Source organism: Epinephelus fuscoguttatus, linkage group LG12, assembly GCF_011397635.1.
Source record: "Epinephelus fuscoguttatus linkage group LG12, E.fuscoguttatus.final_Chr_v1".
NCBI lineage: Eukaryota > Metazoa > Chordata > Actinopteri > Perciformes > Serranidae > Epinephelus > Epinephelus fuscoguttatus.
Genome location: NC_064763.1, coordinates 6,955,474 through 6,975,351, shown reverse-complemented (window position 1 = coordinate 6,975,351; position 19,878 = coordinate 6,955,474). Strand labels below are relative to the sequence as shown.

At 40.5% G+C, this 19,878-nt stretch overlaps 1 protein-coding gene across 4 annotated transcripts in view; it reads left to right on the top strand.

The window, feature by feature from the left end:
• ntm (neurotrimin) overlaps positions 1–19,878 on the top strand; it is a 651,113-nt gene that overhangs the window by 422,983 nt on the left and 208,252 nt on the right. For 3 of the 4 annotated variants that reach the window (XM_049591585.1, XM_049591584.1, XM_049591581.1), the window contains exon 1: positions 15,066–15,701. In XM_049591585.1, the coding sequence (XP_049447542.1) occupies positions 15,529–15,701 (173 nt within the window). In that variant the 5' untranslated portion in view covers positions 15,066–15,528. Of the gene's footprint in view, positions 1–15,065; positions 15,702–19,878 lie in introns of those variants that run through there. The other variant, XM_049591583.1, reaches the window with a different exon arrangement.

Below are 19,878 nucleotides of genomic sequence, written 5' to 3'. Positions count from 1 at the left end.
CCCCCAGATCTCCTAGCGTTAGCAATGTTGATGACGTTACATGGCAATCTGATAAAAGTGTACAACAGTCAAGACGACTAGAAGCTAAGCAGCCTCAACAAGCACCATATCATAGCCTATTTACCTGAAATCCTGAGTGCAGATTATCACACATTGATATTTACAGAGGAAGGGAAAGATATCTGTCGGCTGTGATTGGTTGGTCCTTGTTACATGACATGTGGTGCGCGCTGTTGTATTCAGTTTATCAGTTTATCTTGCACGCCGCAATAGCGTAGCTCTGGTATTTGAGCATGCCTGCTGTGTGTCTACATTGAAAACAATGAATCTGAGGGCGCAAAAACGCAGCATGTGTATGGCCCCTTAGGCTCCTTTTTTCTACCTACTAGGTTAACCCTTCCAAAGGTCTGATGAAACGCCATTAAAAATGTGGGTCATGGCTAAAAACATGTAGTAGTTGTCACAGCACATTGTAATTGCATCCAACTCAAGGCATGATTAACACAACGCTCAGGGTCTGAAATTAGTTGACTCCTCCACACTGAAGACTGAGGTTTGTCATCCACACCTGCTGCTGTTCTTCAGTTTTGTTTTTTGAATGTATTTACTTCTCCCCTTTATATCTTAGTATTTTCAGATCTTAAAGTGGCCCTTTTTTTCCATTCTGATGGTTTGGAACAGTCATAAACGGTGCAAATCAAACATATTTTTGCAGTGTTGGTAGTCTTTGCTTCTGGTTGCCTGCCTCCCATCTGATCAGTGCACCGATGCATGATGTCATATGCAAAGAAGTTATTTACTAGTTTGGTGGAGATGCAGTTTGCTCAGTTGCCTTGGAGCTTGCTCAGTTGTCTGTAAACACCAGACCAAAACATCATCGTCAACACCAATGTCACAGCATTGACTGGGAAAGAGTCAAATCCATTGATGAGGGGCTCTAGCTTCCCGGCGCAGCACAGGTGGCGCAGGGTGGCGAACCCCGCGCAGAGCTAGTTTCGAGCAGTCCAACCCGAGGCGCGCTCAGTTTGGTAGTTTGGCAGACCGAGGTGCGCTGAGATGGGTGTGGTGGTGCAGCAGGGGGAGGTGTCGACAGATCCAGCTTCGCACAGTGACAGTTTCGTGCCGAAGATGCGCTAAAAGCTCGCCATCTGAAGCCAGGTCTACTGTCAGCGCAGGCGGAGGGCAGCCGGTGTAAGCCGAAGTTTGGCTGACCGGCGGACAGTGCGCACACGTCACCAAAACCTCACAGGCAGGTTTCCAGAATATCAGGCACGTTAACAATGCTATAAATAGCCACAAAACATTCAATGCAACTATCTGCAATCAGCACATAAATGTATCTCTATATCGACTGTCCCGTCACATCTGATGTCAGATCAAAGGGGATTGGCACCGTTTGGCACGTTTGGCACGCGTAATGGAAACCCAACCTGATTTGATTAACACAGCTGCAAACTAATGAGTTCACACCCCTCTCAGCCAACCACAAACAGCCACAGCATCAGATAGGGAGTATATATTCAGCATCTGTCATCTTAGAAAAGTCAAAAGAAAAGAAACAGAGTGAGACTGCGAGAGAGAAAGAGAGAGCGAGCGCGCACACGAACATTGATTTACAATTGTGGTGACCTCCTCCCAGGCTGCCTTTGCATCATCAGCCCATGGAGGTCTGCTCGCAGTTCTGTATATTCAGACACTGTGAGCTTGGACCTCCCGGACCAAAACATCAGTCTCCTCCTGGGAGGAGTTTGGCTGTCTGACGCTGCTGCTCTCTTCTGCCATGGCGAATTGAGTAAGCTCTCATTACGCCTTCACGCAGCGCATTTAAGGGCGAGGAGAGGGGCTCATTTGATTGGTGTGATGTGTGTGAAACCCACTCCATGCCTTCTCTCCTCCCTCTTTCTGACTTGCGCCGGTAGGAGGGACGGAGGTGGGAAAGAGGAGTAGCTGCACCAGGGTGCACGGTGTGCCAAACTTACAAAATCCGCCTGGCCATACCCAGATGGTGAAGCGCAGGTGCGCTGCGCCCCCACCACGCCCGGTCTGCGAAACTAGAGCCCGAGGACTCAATGAACAGCTCGAGAAACATCAAGGAGGACATTGACATAAGACCATCTCTGAACATGATTATGTGATGACTACTGAGTCATCTCCATGACAACTGAACAAAGTCCATCTGATGATGAAGACTAATTCTTAGTCCGAAATCAATCGCTATTCCCTAATTAGTCTCTCCCCATATAGGGTAATCTATTGAGGTCCCTAATTTGTCCACTCAAATAAATGTGGTGAATTCCAACACTAATCATGGTTGTGGGCTGGAGAAACATTTAAGTTCCTGCAATGTCAACAAGAGGCTGCTGACATTAGCCTGTATTAGCTTATTGAACAATATTATATTTCTTCCAAATAAGCAAAAAACAATCTTGCAAGAGCCAGCGAACACAAGCCATTTGACATCCACGTGCCTATAAGATGATTCCTTTGTGATCTGTATTAATGCTAGTGAACTTACTGCTCCTCATTTTGGGCACAGCTTCCTAGTTACTTTTTAAGGCACCTTGAGCAAGGATTATTTTAACAAACCGTTTCCAAGCAATACAGGATTATAGTGAGAATCAATAAATCAGTTGAATGTTTGGAGTCTTTAATGGTGCATATCTTATTTTACAATAAATCACTTCATATCCACTAATACACATAAACCAGGGGTGTCGTACCTGTATTAGTTCACAGGACACATACAGCCCAATTTGATCTTAAGTGGGCCAGATCAGTGAAACCATTGCACATAACCCAGAGATGTCTTAAGAAAACTTTGTGCATTTCAACAATATGTCTCAGTTCATCCACATTCAGGCAGTCTGCTACTCACTGTCATTACATGTGCATTTTTCCATACCTTTTATACTCCTGTGTAGAAATGCTGTCATCACCACACCAAATAGAAGTAGAAGCTATTGTGAAAGCAGGTTAAGTTATCTCCTGCCTTACAAACCATTTAAAGAGAAATTTTGACATACAGACGCCACACACATTTCACATTTAAGCATTTAAACCTTTGAAACCTGAGCAAAGTGGTTTGGTTTCTCTCAAAAATGTACCAAAAAGGCAACTGGCAACTTAACAAGAAATGTCCCACAAATTGCAAGAAAATGGTAAAAAGTGACAAGAGGAATAACCTGAAAAGGAAAAGAAAGAAAGGGGTAAAAAAAAAAAGAAACAAAGCACCCAGAACTTTTAACTATTATAATTGTGTTTTTAAAATTATACTAAGAAAACACTGTAAATATTTATGTATTTAGCACCTTGTCAAGGTATTTTCCTTGTTTGTTTGTTTGTTTGTTTGTTTGTTACATTTTTTATTTTTTACTATTTCTCAGGACATTTTCTTGTAAGTTTTACTGTTTTGTTTTGTTTTCTAATTTTTGGGTAATTTCTTGTACAGTTGCTCATTGCCTTTGTTGTGTGCTCTTGGAAGGAATCAGGACAATTTGCTCATGTTTTACAGGGTTAAGACAGAAGTCTGGTACAGACTGATTTGTACTGAATGTCCTGATTGACAATATTTTGCAACATGACCACAGTAAGTATTCATTGTTTTTTTGTTTTTTTTTTACTGTTTAACTTGCTCCCGGAAGCTGGCACCTCTGAGCCTATACAAGTGCCGCAATGGCTAGGTTTACATTCCGTTATTATTATGAATATGACAATATTCTGAATTTGATGTCATGTCTTGGAATATACATCTCAACTGGACTTTTTACCACCCTTTATGATACATATGCCTCTTGTCTATTTCCCGTCAACTCTGTGTGTTGTCATGGATACTTTGTACACAAACCAACTTTCAAACAGTTTGCAAGGCTGAGTTGAGATGCACGCCAAAAAGAAAAGTCCACATTTCTGGTCAGGGGGAGAAACATACCTACGTTTTTAACATTAAAGACTTGGGTATCAACAGGTTTTTTGATATGCACAAATAGGTGCATATTAAGGTGGCTGAAAGAATGAAAGAGGCTGTGCATGGACCAGCATGTCCGCCACTGGTAGGAGAACAAAAAAAATCCTATTTTGATTCAAAGACGCAAAATGACAAGCGGCTCCAGCTGTTCTACTTTTCCATATTTAACATGATAAATGACATGTGAGGGCATGCTAATGTGCGTATGCACAGTTGCATGTCACTGGTATTAATTAGCAACAATCTTGTCGATATGATAGCATTCTTGAAAAATAAGCACCAGTGCGTACCTGCATTTTGTATACTGTCCAGGTAAATACTGGTAGATGTTGAAAAGTAGTCTGTCCACTATAATAGGTTTGCTGGCTGTGTGTGTCACATTGACCCCTGTCCTCCACTGAAAATACACTGTAGTATCTACCATTACAGTTTGATTGACATGTGTGGATGATTGCCTAATAGTGGTCATTAAACTGATTATGCTGATTAGGGTGACATTATGACACACTAACATTCATCTGTCAGTCTTTCTCACATGCTCTTTTCAGTCAGTCCCTTACCCCTCTGTCATTCATTCCAATTAACAACAGATAAAAGGTCCTTTGTTGCCTTCAGGCCCATTGGAAATCTTGCGCTTTTTAAAGACCCAAAATTAGCTTTAACAACAGGATGTCACTTTACATTGAGGTAAAGAAGTGAAACTGTGCTGAGTAAATGTGTCTTTACAGTGACACACTCCTTCACACTGGGAAGCTGCCCAGTCTGCTCCAGTGGAGTCGTTGGAGGTTAAGCACTTTGCTCAGTGACATCTTGACAGTATTTGAAGCAGGCGGGTCACTTACTGCCTTCACCCAGCTTTTCCCTGTGGTCCTCTCATTCAAACCACCCAATTAGGCCTGCATGATTACCATTAGTTTAGTTAGACATCATCATCATCAAGTGGATGGGATCTTTTTTCCCTCTTGTTGTCTCCTTGTGGTCTTTGTTTACCTCACAATTAGTACTTCATTACTTTTGGGCACAACCAGTGGAGACAGACTTTACACACAGTCTCTATTTATTTATCATCATCTTCAAAAGACAAATAATTCCTAATCTCCTGCATGGATAGTTGTCATAATTGTGAAATGGTTTAAAATCCCACATACAGCATATAACTCATAGTTAGTGACTGAAACACTTGAAGCTAGGTATTGTGGTTTTACTTAAATGTGGAAAGAGCAGCCCAGTCGTCAGAAGAACTGACACTGGCATTGTACATTTCTGCGTACCCCGAATACATTGCATTGGTATGTTTCATACGTATCAAATCAAAGTTTCTAAAGTGTATAAACGTATGAGCTGAGAGGGGTGGGGATGGTGGGTGGCATCACACTTTTGCCTATCAAGTGGCACACCACGGCAAACCACTATTAGAGACCAACAAGCAAAAAGAGGTTGCTTTTTAGCGAGTCATTACTGTTAGCCAAAACATGATCTTTTCTTAACCATAACCAAGTGTTTTTTGTGTCTAAACGTAATCACACGTTAATCACAGCCTTGATGAAACATAAAGTTTCAACATATCTGTTACAAAATAATGCACAAAAGGAACATATGTGGTTTTCAGAAACATACAATGTCAATGTTTTTTTTTCTTTTCTGCTGATTGGATTGGAAAGAGTCTCCAATGATATTTTGAAACAGGTTTTTCTTCAACTCTTTTTCAAGTTTAGTATTAACGTATGGTAACTGGTCACTGTTAATTAAAGACTAAGACAAAGTCGGACATTTAAATAAATTAAAAAGCAGACGAAGTAGAAATTATTCTATTTTTTGGCCACTCGGGGGCAGCAGAACAAACTTAAAGCACAACATTGCCATTTCAAAATTTAACCACATTATGTTTCTATGGGAACACACAACAAAGCTATTGCACAAAGGGCAGCCACACCAGCAAACAGTTGCCTATTTTTGCATCCAGCACACACAAAGCAACATGAGCATTCAAGTGAAGTTCTGTTTTTGGTTGACTGATGAGTTGAATAATCACTCTCATGCTCTGCTTTTTTCAGCTCCTAAGTATAAAATCTGGCTCTGTAGCTGCTAAATTCTATGTTCACCAGATTTTTGAATAAAATGTCTGATTTAATACCTCCCTGCTGGAACTGGAACTATGACTGCCCCCTTTACGTTACACATAGTGATTTGATCAATTGTTTGTATAAAAATATGTATTAATAAGTGCTACTGTAGTATCACCAAACATATGGTTAATAATCAATAATTAATAATGATTTATAGGTAAACAAAACTGGGCTGTAAGAATTGCTTATGCAGTTCTACTTTAAAGAGCAGCCTTTTTCTATATTTAGGTTATTCCCACCAAAACTGAAAAAATCTGTCCAATAAATAATTGTTAATTGACCTCCACCTTTACATTCATGTGTTTAGGTGACATGCCATCTCTAATTTACTGACTTAGCATGCTCTGATCCAAAAGGTGACAATGAGTGATTGACTACACTAAAGGTGGTTCAGATTGAGAACATTAGATGTCACCGAAGAAGGCTTTATCTCACTCATTCATTTACTTGACACCTCCATTCAGGTGAGATGCAGAGGGGTGCAGGGCGCTGGCATTTATAGTCTGTGTGGAGGTGGAACCTCGATTATGAGCTGCAGCGCTCCAAGCAAGTCAAATGACGTGACTGTATAGCTTCCCGGGAATGTGCTGCCTGGAGGCTCGTTGTTCTGGATGGTGACATCTCATTCTGTCTCTTTCAAGATCTGGACTATAAAATAGCTTTCGATGCTGTCAAGTCTGAAGAACACTCGCTTCCTCTAGCCTCATAATATAATGCTTAGAGCTGGCAGGGAGAAATTTGAAACATTGTATCCACATTATCTATACGATATTGCCAGGTAAACTCGATATGGCATGTTGTCACGTTTAGGGTCTGCAGTTGAGAGAACACGTGATAGCTATTTTTTTTACATTTTAAATTTTTTTCTTAATCAAATGATGCTCTTGAAGAGAGCGGTCATTGTGCTTTGAAGTCAGAAAGGCCTTGAGTTCCATCCAGTAATTAATACTGGATTTTATATTCAGACTATAATGGATTTTGACATTTATTGGCCAGGCGGAGCTTCTTGAGGCCTTTCAGGCACAGACACAAAGTCAAACTAATTATTATTATTCCCTGCTTGTGGATACCTCAACCCAAATACTAGGAAACCTGGGCATAAAGTGGATTATTTAAGATTTTAACAACAGCCAAAATGACAAAAACAATATAGCATTAAAAAAATGTAATTGTATGTTTACCAGTAATGTGATTTTGATTGCAGCTCTTGTCATTTCCATTTGTATGACTTCATTAGCTTACCTCTACAGCGTGAAAAACTGAGGTAAAAGTGCTGAGAGGCAAAATATTGGGTATTGAAAAGCACTGGTGAATGCTGGGATTAAATGAGTGAAAGTAGCAGCAGTTGTGAGCACAGGACTGAATAATTGCATGCTGACTTTTTTTTTCAGGGGTATGTCGCATGTCATGCTATGAATGGGAATAGGCAGAGGACACTGCTATGAGGCTGCTGACAGACAGAGAACCTGCAATAATTACGCTAAATCAAGCAAGCATGAATTTAAGTGATCATTAGAGAAGCAACCTCTCCACTGGATTAAGGACAATGACAATGTGATACATGTTTTTCTTATTTAATGATTAAAATAAAGCAACTTTTGGTACTAAAGGTCTGAAATCAGGTGCTCTACCTACAGAAGTCTTATACATTCTGTAGTTTTTATCATTTTAACATGAAAAAAATGCAGCGCTTGGAGAGATTATGACAAGGTTATGTGAAAAGGGCAGTAAACACATTCTTCTTACTACTATGGCAGGATTTATACTTCTGCATCGAATCGGTGCCGTACCCCACACCGTAGCCTGACATGCATCTCCCCAGAAATGTAACTACACATTGCAACGCTACAGACCTCCTTTCCTTCCATTTCCCACAGCTTATTGTTTACTTTTATTTCACAGATAAGAAACAATAAATTGTGAAGACCAAAAAGCTCCCACAAAACAGCACTTTATGTCTTGTGTGTGATTTTTCCTGGCTTCATACAGGTAGAGGAAATCTCCACCAGTCGTTAGGCTAATTTATGCAGTGTAAAATGCCATAGGCTTGTGCTAATAACGTGAGCATGTTTTATTTGTTTGGAAACGTGTTTAGTACAGGACAGTTGTTTTGTCGGTGAACCCTGTGAGCTTTAATGAAGCCGAATTTTGTATCGTTACCATTGTTGTTACCAAGTTGTTGTTGTTCCTGGCTTTGTATGAGCAGAGGAAAAGCCCGCTAGCTGCTAGGCTAATTTATACAATGTAAAATGCCATCGGCTTGTGCTAATAACATTAGTATGTTGTATTTGTGGGAAAATGTGGCCAGTAAAAGACAAGTTCTTTGTCTGTGAATTCTGAGTGAGTTTTAGTTTAGTTTAAGCCGATTTGCGTACTTGTTTTTGAAATTATCGCGATCAAGCCATGCTTAATGTGTGTTTTAGGTATGTTTTAATCAGCTCAAATCACAGAAACCCCGCCGCTGACTAGTGGTGTAACTTCAGAGTGACACAGACACACCACCACACACGTATAAATGCTCACAATTGTGTAGGCCACATGCATAGGCTAACCCTTTGCATAAAGCTGACACACCTTTTGGTTACTGTGATATTGGGTAAAGCCACTCACTGACTATAGTGCTGATATCTGATGAGTTGACTGACACTAAAATGACCTCTTTGTCTCAAGATGATGGCTCTGTCCAATGTGGGCAAATGACTAGAAAATGAATAGTGGCAAACTGCTGGTTTTTAATTCCACGAGCAGCGGATTCATATCTTGTGGAAACAAAACCTCAGTCCTCTGAATATCATTTTGACTAAGCAGTGCAAACACTGGAGCTGATAAACTGCACTCAGTAGCTGTGTTAACAAAAAAAAAAAAAAAAAAAAGAAGAAATTAAAAGGGGAAAAAAACCTCAAAATCTTAGAGTAGTAGAGACATCTGGTTCTATTAAAACTCTAATGTTTTTGAGAGATTCTGATGTCCACTAAAGCACTCATCATAACTGTCTCTTTTAAACAGACTAAACATGTTTTTGTAATACCTTAATGCCCTGAAAACCCATTTACTCAGTCACCCGCTTAGAATGTTATCTGCTCATTAAATGGTCATAGTTAGTTGTCATCTGGAGCTGAGATTTGGGGTAAAATGGCCCTACTCTACCTCCAGGGCAGCGACCTCTAGTGGCTGCAATAATTATGATCAATAAAAGCACATTATAATGGGAGCAAAAGAGGAGGTCAGGCGACATAGGCACGAGGTCGGGGTGGGTGGGTGTTTCAGACAAACATAGGACTTTCACCTAGGAGACAAATGGAGACATACCATGATCTTTTCCTAGACCTTACCAGGTATGTTTGGCCACTACAACTAAGAATAGTAAAATTGAAACCTAATGCAACTGCAACCATTTTACAACATTGATATGCACCCTCTGGCCTACTGGTAGGTGCAGTTTGCCCCATCTAAACCATTATTCTAGTAGTCAAAGTTTACTAGCATTTGACTCTAAGAGTGATTCAGCAAATCAGTCGAAAGTTAGTTTTCCGAAGTTTGCAGGGGATTCAAAATTTATTCTAAGAATTTTATTTGTAGTATTTGCATGTGCCTTGGCATCTTCTTTATTAGGTGTTTTGGGGAAATTTTAAACGTACAGACAGCAGAGAGAGAGAAACAGGAAATGAGGAGAGAGAGATGCAACAAATGTTCCCAGCCAGACTCCAACCAGGGACACTGAGGTCCATGGTCAGTCCTACCCCCTGGGCTACACCCATGCCCCCAGACAGTCCACACTGTCTGAGACATTCCAGTCGCAAATAACGATAGAAATGAATGCTGCAGACCACAGAAATCTTCAGAATGGTACAAGTTACATAACAATTAACTGTCAGGCATCATTTTTGTTGCCAAACTTGATCAAATATTGATCATTTGTTGTAAGCCCTCAGGCTGGTTCAGTAACTTGTGGATGAAACTGTTATGAGACAAAGAACCTATATAGAGACTGTGACTCACTGGCTTGGACTTGTCTGTTCAGTTTACCTGCATGCTTACGAACCACACACTGCAGTAGTTTTCTATTTCTGACCCAGTAGCAATATACATTTCTGGAAACCAAGGATACATTTGCACATTATTATGTAGCAGATATATTGAAACTTCACGTTTCAGCAATGCTCTGGTTCACATGTGATTAGGTTTAGGAAAATACCATGTTTTGGCTTAAAATTACCACCTTGGGGGGAAAAATCTGAGCCAGAAAAACAGCAACAGCTCTTGTGCAACTATCCCAGAAAGAAAAGCAGCAATGTCTCTGAAACATACCCTTTTAGTGCCTAAAAATGCTGCTGGAAACACAGTGACACTACAAAACACCCAATTCTGGGCCTAACAAGATGCTGGCCATGACTAGCCAGGTTGTTTGTTGGTATCAAACATTTGTCTACAGCGGGGCAGGCTTCTCTCTCTCTCTCTGATATACTGCATTACTTTAGAAACATTGATAAATGTATGAAAGTGCAAATATAATTTATCCCTGGTTTGCAGAAATGTACAATGCCAACATTTTCTTTCACCGATCAGACCTGTGTTTCTTGTGTCCAGTGTCACCATTCACTATGGAGGTTGGTTACTAAACTGACATAATGTATAATGAAGCACATCACCTCACTTCTCTTGTGCAATTCCTCTTTGTCTCAGCTGTTCAGAGTATATGCTGTTTATGCTGGTATATGTTTCCAGGTGCTTTTTTTTTTTTTTTTTTTTTTTTTTGGTCTTTTGCTGTGTTGCATAAGCCTGAGAGAAGACCACACTTCTGAGTTGTTGTTGTCGAATGAGCACAGGTCACAAAGGTCACAAGAATGAACCTGTGTTCTACATGTTACCTGGTTTCATGCATTGTCTCTCTGGGTCCTGTTTACCATTGTGACATCCACATTCTAAAAATAGGAGTCTGTTATGAACCAGTAGTTTGAAGCAAAGCGTTCAGCTTGTTTTCAGTATTTTAACCCTTTATGTACTACCAAAGTTTTTCTTATGGCTTATGAACTGCAGATGACAGAACCCTCAGAGGCTGTTAAAATGAAATCAGAGTAATCAAGAATTGATTGCGCTGAGAGAGCCAGGGAGGGCCTGATGCACTGCTCACACAGCAAAGACAGAAGGAGACACATTGCAACATGAACTAGTAAATGTTAAGCACAGGCTTACAAATGCAAAATATGTAGCTAACGTTTGCACATATTCATCTAAAGCTAGCATCTGCCTTTGTTACAAGCAGCATGGCTCCAGACTGAAAATGAATTGAATAGGAATTGGAAATGAATCATGTGAACTATAAAACATATTATATGCATGATGTGTGTGAATAAGACAAAGGAAGAGAATTTCGGTCACTCAGCCTTTGAGTTTAATTCTACAAACATCTTTATCTTCTTTTACTTTAATGTGTTGCTTTGTGATAAAATATTGATATAAAATTAACAATATTGATATTTAATGGCAGCATCATCCACAACAATACAGCTTGGGTTATATAGCTTCGCGACGGAGCTCTCTGACCTAAGGCTGCTTTAATTTAACTACCACTCCTCTTAAAGCAGCTAATAAAAACATGTTTTTATGTTTTATCTAAGGAATACATTCATGCAGTGTTGACATAAAGTGATCTATCTGTGGTAGCATGACACACAATAATTGACATTTAAATCGTTTAGTTATTAACAGTGACATGCACTTAGAAATCTGAGCTGTGCCCTCAGGAAACTTGTTTGGTCACATGGTCCTACTCCTTTGCCTCAACATTGTCACCATTTGCCTTTTCCCAGCAGGCTTTTCTCCCAGACTTGTCATCGTAGAAAAAGCGCAGGTGTTACAATTAACATTAATGATGGTACTGTTTTATTTAAGTGTTCCAGTGTGAACAATGCTGGGAATGAAACTGGAGCAGCTAAATGTATTTCAGGCATCATTCGTTTTATTATTTACACCTTCTCCTATTTTCACATGTCATAATGTCTTCCAAGAAAAAGGCCTTGTAAGCAGGAAAAGGCCTTTGAAAGAACATACCTTATAAGGACTAATGTTACATTTACTTAGGAGTGGCCGTTGTGGCCACCAGAGGATGTTATATTGACAATGGTCAATGCTAAAGGCCCAGATGCAAGTTGCCGTGTATTGGCCAAAAAGTTGCACCTGAACACACTGCAATGACCACAGCTGACGGCTAACTAGTCTCGCTCACCAGACCTTTCTCAAGAAAAGAAAGGTCTGGCTGGGCCGACTCTCACTTTAAGATTGGAGAAAAAAAACGCCCCGGCTGCTTGTATTTCTTTCAACCAATCACAGTCGTTCTTGGCGGTGCCACAGCAACGGTGCGCTTGCAAAAAATATTGCTGGGGGGAAACAGGTTTTGGTGTAACACGACCACAAAAATATCGCCTACAGGACGCAAACCATGGCAGGAAAATGGCTACATCCCTGCAAGATCAAACACCGCAAAAGTTAGTAAATGACGTGTTGAAAACTGCTACACAACTGGAGGTGGTAGGGCGGGACTTTCAGCGGGTGGCTCGTTCCGCCCAATGAGAGGCTGATCTATACAGCGAACTTCCGCCCACTCAGACTAACAGCCAACCAACATGCATATCCTGTGCCTGTGTGAGAGGAAATAACTCTCCACACCAGCAGATGGCGGTAGTCTGTATTAATCATTTAAAAAGGGAAACCAAAAGGCTGCCTTCACGCTAGTTAGACAGCTACTTACACAGCAACGCTGACTAGCGGCCAACTATTGGCTTGGTGTGTCAGGGCCTTAAAATGTAGTGTTAAGGCCCTTTCCCGTTTCACAAAATACCCTAACACCCACTAACATCTGGCTTTTGTATGTAATGGGGAAGGTTACAATTGGCATTCACTCCTGGGTCAAACGACTGTGCAGTGGTGAGGGGGCTCTAGCTCTGATCCGCAACAATGGAAATGACACCCAAATAGACACGCTGATTTAAGCCCCTTTGCCGGTGTGATACAATGACGGGGCGTACATCTCCAAGCAGTGCTCAAACATTGTTCCAAATTTAATTGGCACTGAATTTGAAAGAGAGACAAAATAAGTAAAAGATATGAAAAAGAGGTAACCATTGTAACATTTTAACTGACCTCTGCTGCTTTCGACTGTTTACTAACCTGTTTTCAGACCTGTCCATGACATTGAATGTGACACAGCAGAAGGGAAAAAAAAGGCATATTTGTCTGCTGCAGAGCTGTGCACACTGCTGGTACACTGCTGGCAATGGCAAAACAGTCGCCTATTTTCAAAGGGTTTGGGCCTTTTTAAAAAACCTGCATAGGTACACTATATTTGGTGGGAAACAGGGTATAATAGTAGCAGAAGAACAGAAGAGTCAGAGACCTAACTCAGTAAAGTCAGTTCGGTCCCTGATATGTAAGACTGTACCCATCCGGGTCACAAACTGTTCTCTCTCCTGCCCTCTGGTAGGAGATACAGGAGCTTAAAGTTAAGCACAAATAGACTAAAAAACTATTTTTACCCATGGGCCATCAGGCTGATAAATCACAATATATGAAATAATCAGCACAACCCACTATTTATTCAGTGCAATCCACTATTAATTTTACATTTGCAACAGCTTGATAAGGCAGTCCTAACCTCATCCTATACTCTTTGTGCAATGAAAAAAAAGGCTTTCTTCTCTTCTCTTTACACAAAACAGCCTCAAACAGAATTCTACACTATATTGGGTATTTGTGTCCATGACCATGTACCGCACAACAGCAGTTGACATGCTTGTACATGCGGTTCATGTAATTTGTGTGGTGCATAAGACAGAAACTATGCAGGCCCTCACAGCTGCATGGAGGTTGAGAGTATGATTTATTCTTTACTACAAGCCACTGGTCATACCAGGCCATGCAAGGCTACAGGGCTGAAGTAAGCAAGGGTGTGTTCTATTGCCTATGAATTCAACTTTTCATTTGTAAGAGAAGCAAGAGAAGTATACCTGACATTCATGCCAACAAAGCATATTGAAACTGGAAAAAAAAGAAAATTGAAATTGAAATGTGCCATTTCTTCTCTCAGAAGTTATGTTGCCCCCTGATGTGCCAGTTTTTATATCATGCAGGCAGCAAATAGCCATGAGAAAAAAAAAAAAAATTCCCACAGTAAAACGGTGCTAACGTTAGTGCATCTGGAAAAGCAGTTTGCATACTGAATATGTCTTTGTGGAGTTTGCTTTTGCTCCTTGAGGTATAATTTTTATTCTGAATTATCAAAGGTGTAGAGATGGAGCATTATGGATTAGATCTGCAACAGTTAGGCTAGTTGCTCAAAATGGATCACCGGAAATTAATCAGGAACTATTCTGATTATCTATTTATTTTTATGTCATGTTTTAAGCAAAACAGTGTCCAGTCCAGTTTCTCAAATGGGATTTTTTCCCCTGGTTTTCTTGCTATTTGTCAGTGATTAAACTGAATATATGGAGGTTGTGAACACAAGCAATTTGAATATGTCAACTTGGGCTTCTGGAAATTGTCATGTACACGTTTTACAATTTTCTTACAATTTGTGACTTGAGAACATAATTAACAGATTAACTGATAATGAAAATGCTTCCAGACCACTTTCTTCAGGGATGCATTGGTTTACTGATGTTTTTATATGTAAATATTGTTCAGCAATATCTGGGGGATTTTATGAAATAGAATATAATTGGTATTCAAGGTAAAAATGGGCATTATGAACAATCAGAGGCACAGTTAAACTCAAATAATAAGCCATAACGCACTTTAAATATTTAAATATGGAGCAGCAGGGACTCTCTACCTCTGCCTACATGATTAATATTACGTGAGGGATTATTTGATGCAAATGTGAATCCATTTTCCTTCACCACTATCCAACTGTCCGTCTGTGACGTAGCCAGACAGAAAGTGCTCATAATAACACAGAGCACCGGCAGAGAAACAACTATGACAGCCGATGCAAATCGCAAACTTGGCGTCTCTGTCTTTCCTTTTGAATATGACTCTGGTGTCTTTTTGTTGTTCGCCTAGTTTCTAGGCATATTGAGGCTGCAGATTAACACTTTGAATCCCCGTCTGAAGCATTTTTTTTTATGACTTCTTATGTTAGAATAAAAAACTTGGTGAAATAATAGGAACAGCAGCAGCCGCCGGACCCGTCAGTGAGAAGGGATTATTTTTTTGTCTTTGCCTTCTTTAAAGACTAAACAGTGGATGTTTTACAGTGCAGTCAGATAGGGTCGAGTGTCTCTCCTCCCCTGCACACCGCGGCTACCTGGCGAGAAGATTTGGATTAAGACTAATGAACTGGGGGGTAAATAATCTCCACGGGACTGTTTCACGGGGCGCAAACTGACTCATTGTCTCGCTGTGGGAATTTTTTTTTTCTACACCTCTTGGCTGAAGACGATGTCTGTCCGGGCATACTTTGTCGCTTTTTCCAAATGCACAGTTCTTCTTTCTCTGAGGATTTTGCTTCTTGTGCCTGCAGGGTTGCCAGTCCGCAGCCAAGGGGATTCTCAGTCCGACAACAAAGTGATGGACAATATCACCGTCCGACAAGGAGAGACGGTCTTTCTCAGGTGAGTCAATATTTATTGTTATTATTATGATTTTCCTCCTCCCGCCGCCGCCGCCGCTGCTGCTTCGGAATCCTATCCCCTAAAGTTGAGCTCTGCCTGTAGGCGTTCGTAATAGAAGTATTTAGTGAGGGGAGAGACAGAGACATGGCTGAAGTGTTGTCTGTTTTATCACGTTACCGCCGTTGAAAAAACAGAGGGGGGGATTTCAGCGGATTAGTCTCTGGAAAACACTCAATTCAGAAGCGATACTCTGCTAATCTTTAGCAGCTGGTAACGAGAGACTTAGCGGTTTTAATTGTTGTGTGACGGTGCAGAACTAAAGGTGGAGGGGAAAAGTGTGTTTCTAGAAGGAGAGAAAGAGCAGAAACAGACCAGGGGAGGATGTGGCAGGTGGAAAACACACACACACACACACACACACACACACACACACAGTAAATACTGCGGGCGTTGCAAAGGACTGACTAGCAATTCCTCAAGATGGGAGATTGTCTGTGGTGACCTTTCCCCTCCTCTGCGCCCTCAGAGGCTTACTGGACATAGAAGGATTTATGTTGCTTTCAAGTGCTGTCGGGAATGTCCAATGTAACATGAGCAATAATCACAATGGCCAAAGGAAGGGATTTTCTTTGATACCAGAGTTTGGCAAGATGTGATGTGTGGGAGGTGGAGGGCATGGGAGCAGTATTAACAGTTGATGGGTAAAGTGTTACCGTTCTGCTCTCACATTGTGCTAACTGCAGGAATGAGTTTTAAAGGAAGTGACAAGTCTGTGTGAGGCTGTCTAGGTGTCATGATTGACGTTTTCTCTGGGCTTTTCATGCTGATAGTAGTTTTTACTATTTTCACTTGATGGATTTGAGGTCAGACTAAAAACTACAAATAAACCCTAATGATGAATGGACTGAGGTTACAGTGTGCAACTAGAGCTCTCACAGGCCTGCAATCACAACACAACACAGAGGCCCACATGGGTCTGTTTTTGAAAATCCATACTCAGCTCAGTACCAGACCAGTCCAGTCCTGCATCCCAACCCAAATCCATGAAGTACAAATCCAGAGAAGGAAAGTCTTGTTCACTGGCCGAGATGGCGACAACATTTAATCACTGCCAAGTTAGGAAACATTTTAGCATGCTCCTTCCACCATAAAACCTTGAAAGGATCCTCCTTGGGTGTCTTGAACTTGATGTAAACTGCCACCTCACCCTCAGGCTGCTAAGTTTCATCGCAGGAGTCCTCCGTGTCGTTGACGAATGTGATGACAGGGTCAAAGGTTCAACTTTTGTCATTGGCTTACAAAATAAAAGGAATTGGAGCTTGACAATAGTGATTTAGACATCATAATATTAGGCATATCCTTTTTTTTAAAAAAGATATTTTTTGTGGCTTTTTAGCCTTTAATGTGTAGGACAGACAAGTGTGAAGGGGGGAGAGAGAGAGGGAGTGACATGCAGCAAAGGGCCACAGGCTGGAGTCAAACCCTGGCCGCTGCAGCAACAGCCTTGTACATGGGGCGCCTGCTCTACCACTAAGCCACCGACGCCCCAATATTATGCATATTCTGCGCATCTTTTTCATTTGTTTTATTCTGAAAAATAAAAAATCTATTTTTGTTCTCACCTGCTTCCCACCCACGTGTAGTTAATTTTTACCTGTGCCCGTACACATGAATTTATATATATATGTATATATATGTATATATATATATATATATATGTATATATATGTATATATATGTATATATATATATATATATATATATATATATATGTATACATATTTTTACCAATCACCAAGCTTTTTGTGGGTTACGCATCCCACTGCAGGACCCTGATGCAACAACATTAAAACAAAAACACTATACTTACAATGATTTAAAAAGTAATTTAGTTGTGATTCGCTGGTGATTTCAGACATAGCAAGTCAACCAAACTGATGACATACAATCTGATTTAAGTAGCTTTTGTATCCTCAAAGAGAGAGAGCCTGCTAACCTAATGCTCATGCTCTCTAGTTTACCTATTTATGACGAGCTGAATGAAGTGACCGTCCATAGTTCTGCCCTATGGAAGGAGATTTGTTGAATTCTGCTGGCAGAACTAACACAACTGCTTATGTGACAAGCCGGCAGTTGGAGAGAACGTGGACGTACTGTCTGTGCATGGGGCCCTTTGACCTTCTAGCATGAGTGACGAAGGCATTAAGACGCATGATAGATACAGATGTGAACAGTGATGTGTCTCGGCTGTCCACTTGTGTTCGGATCACCGAAACACATGTTAATATAGGTCTAAACAGGCTCACTGATTCATAAAATGATTTTCCAGGGACCGTCAGGGGTCTTTTATGTTCTAGCAGGTCATCAGTAAGGTGAAGAGGAGCTCATCCTGGAGTTTGTGTTATTAACTGATTCACACAGTGTGGGAATGAGACAGGGTGACTGCTCAGGATTACAACATTATAACAAGACGAACTAAATCTGACGGGGTCAGTACGGTGCTGATCTGGGTTCTTCTATGTGTAATAAGTTAAATCCCTGCCCGACAGCATGATAACAGTGACAATTAGCTATGTCAGGCTGACAGGGGACAATTGCAGTGTGTTACACTGGTTATCAGTTTAAACATTTTCAAGGGCCTATGAGGACACGCTCACTGGTGAGTTAAAAATAAATGAAGAGGCAATCTGGTCATCCTCTTTTAATATCTGTGAAATTTATACTCTCCTATCATAAACAAGACTTGTTTTATATCTATTATTAACTGATAATGAACAGAAATGTTAAATAACCACACTTTTAATTCAAAGCACAATAGGAACCATAGTAACAGGCTCCTGTTGATGTACTGGGTAGTTCCAGTTGAAACCTTTACTGTCCTGACTTTAGCCTTCATTGCTGTCCTTCAGGACCATGGACAGCATTCTGCCACATCTGTAATTGCAGGCTATAGTTATAGCAGTCAGAGAATGAATCAGTAACAATGTGATGTTTCTGCTGTATATTACAGCTAAAGCTGCCTGCGCAATAGATATTGTTTAGTAGGTGGGAAACACTTCACAAATTTTCTTCTATCCCTCTTGAAATTAGCATGCAGTGTCATTACTCCACTGTTCAGCCCTGCACAGGTCAATGGTACTGGCAAGTCTGAACTTGCCATGATGTGCATCAATCGTCCAGACTGAGCGTAAAGGCCATTTCAATCATGAATTGATTCACACATTCTGTGGCCGTACTTTGCTTTCCCCTTGTTGGTGAGTGCCCACTCATACAGTCACATGGGTTGAAAAGGCATTTGAATCTTGAGTGAATGCTGTTATGAGGCCTGATGCTTAGCTTGTAATGCTGTCCAGCTGTAGTAAGTGACTGCTCGAGTTGCCGATGTCGTTTTCTTGATCCTGTCAGAAATCAATCTAAAATAAAAAAAATAAATATAAGAGTTCTAGCATTATTCTTTTTGCATCAGACAGCTAAGACTTCTGTCTTTCGCTCCGTCATGATGTCTGTGTGTGATGACATCCTTATGTTATGCTACAAGCCGTCTAAAAGGCAGTGACGACCTGTGGTCACGCCACAGAATTGTCCCTTCATGGCTGCAGGAGACCGTTGTTTACATGATTCTGTTTAAAATTGATCTGAAATAAAAACTGTGATAGCTAGAGCGTTTATTTTATTTTTATTTTCATTTTTTTGCAGCAGAAGGCTAAGACTTCTGTCTTTTGCACCATTACATTGACTGTTTGCGATGACATCGTTAACTTGTGGTAGTGATCCAAAAGACGGAGAAAACGTGCAGTGGTGCCAGAGAGGCAGAGAAGCAGGTTGATAGGAATGTCTTGTATTTTTCTAAATTTATGAATTTCAGTACTGTTATCAATTATTATGTTTTATTGACTTACATAAGCTTTTAGGTTGTACAGGTTTTACGGATAGAAATGACTGAGAATACCAATGTAGGCACTGGGGAGATATTATTACTGCAGATGAAACTATCACAAGGGTTCTGCACTCTGCTCATAAAGATGAGGGTATCTGAAAAACTAAAAAACATAGTTAGTTACATAGTTCATATAACTTATGTAGTGATACGAAATATTTGTACCATGTTTCTGTATTTAGAAATCTTTTGGATCAATATGTGTTTATTTTTTAAAATACAATGAAAAAACATGTCTGA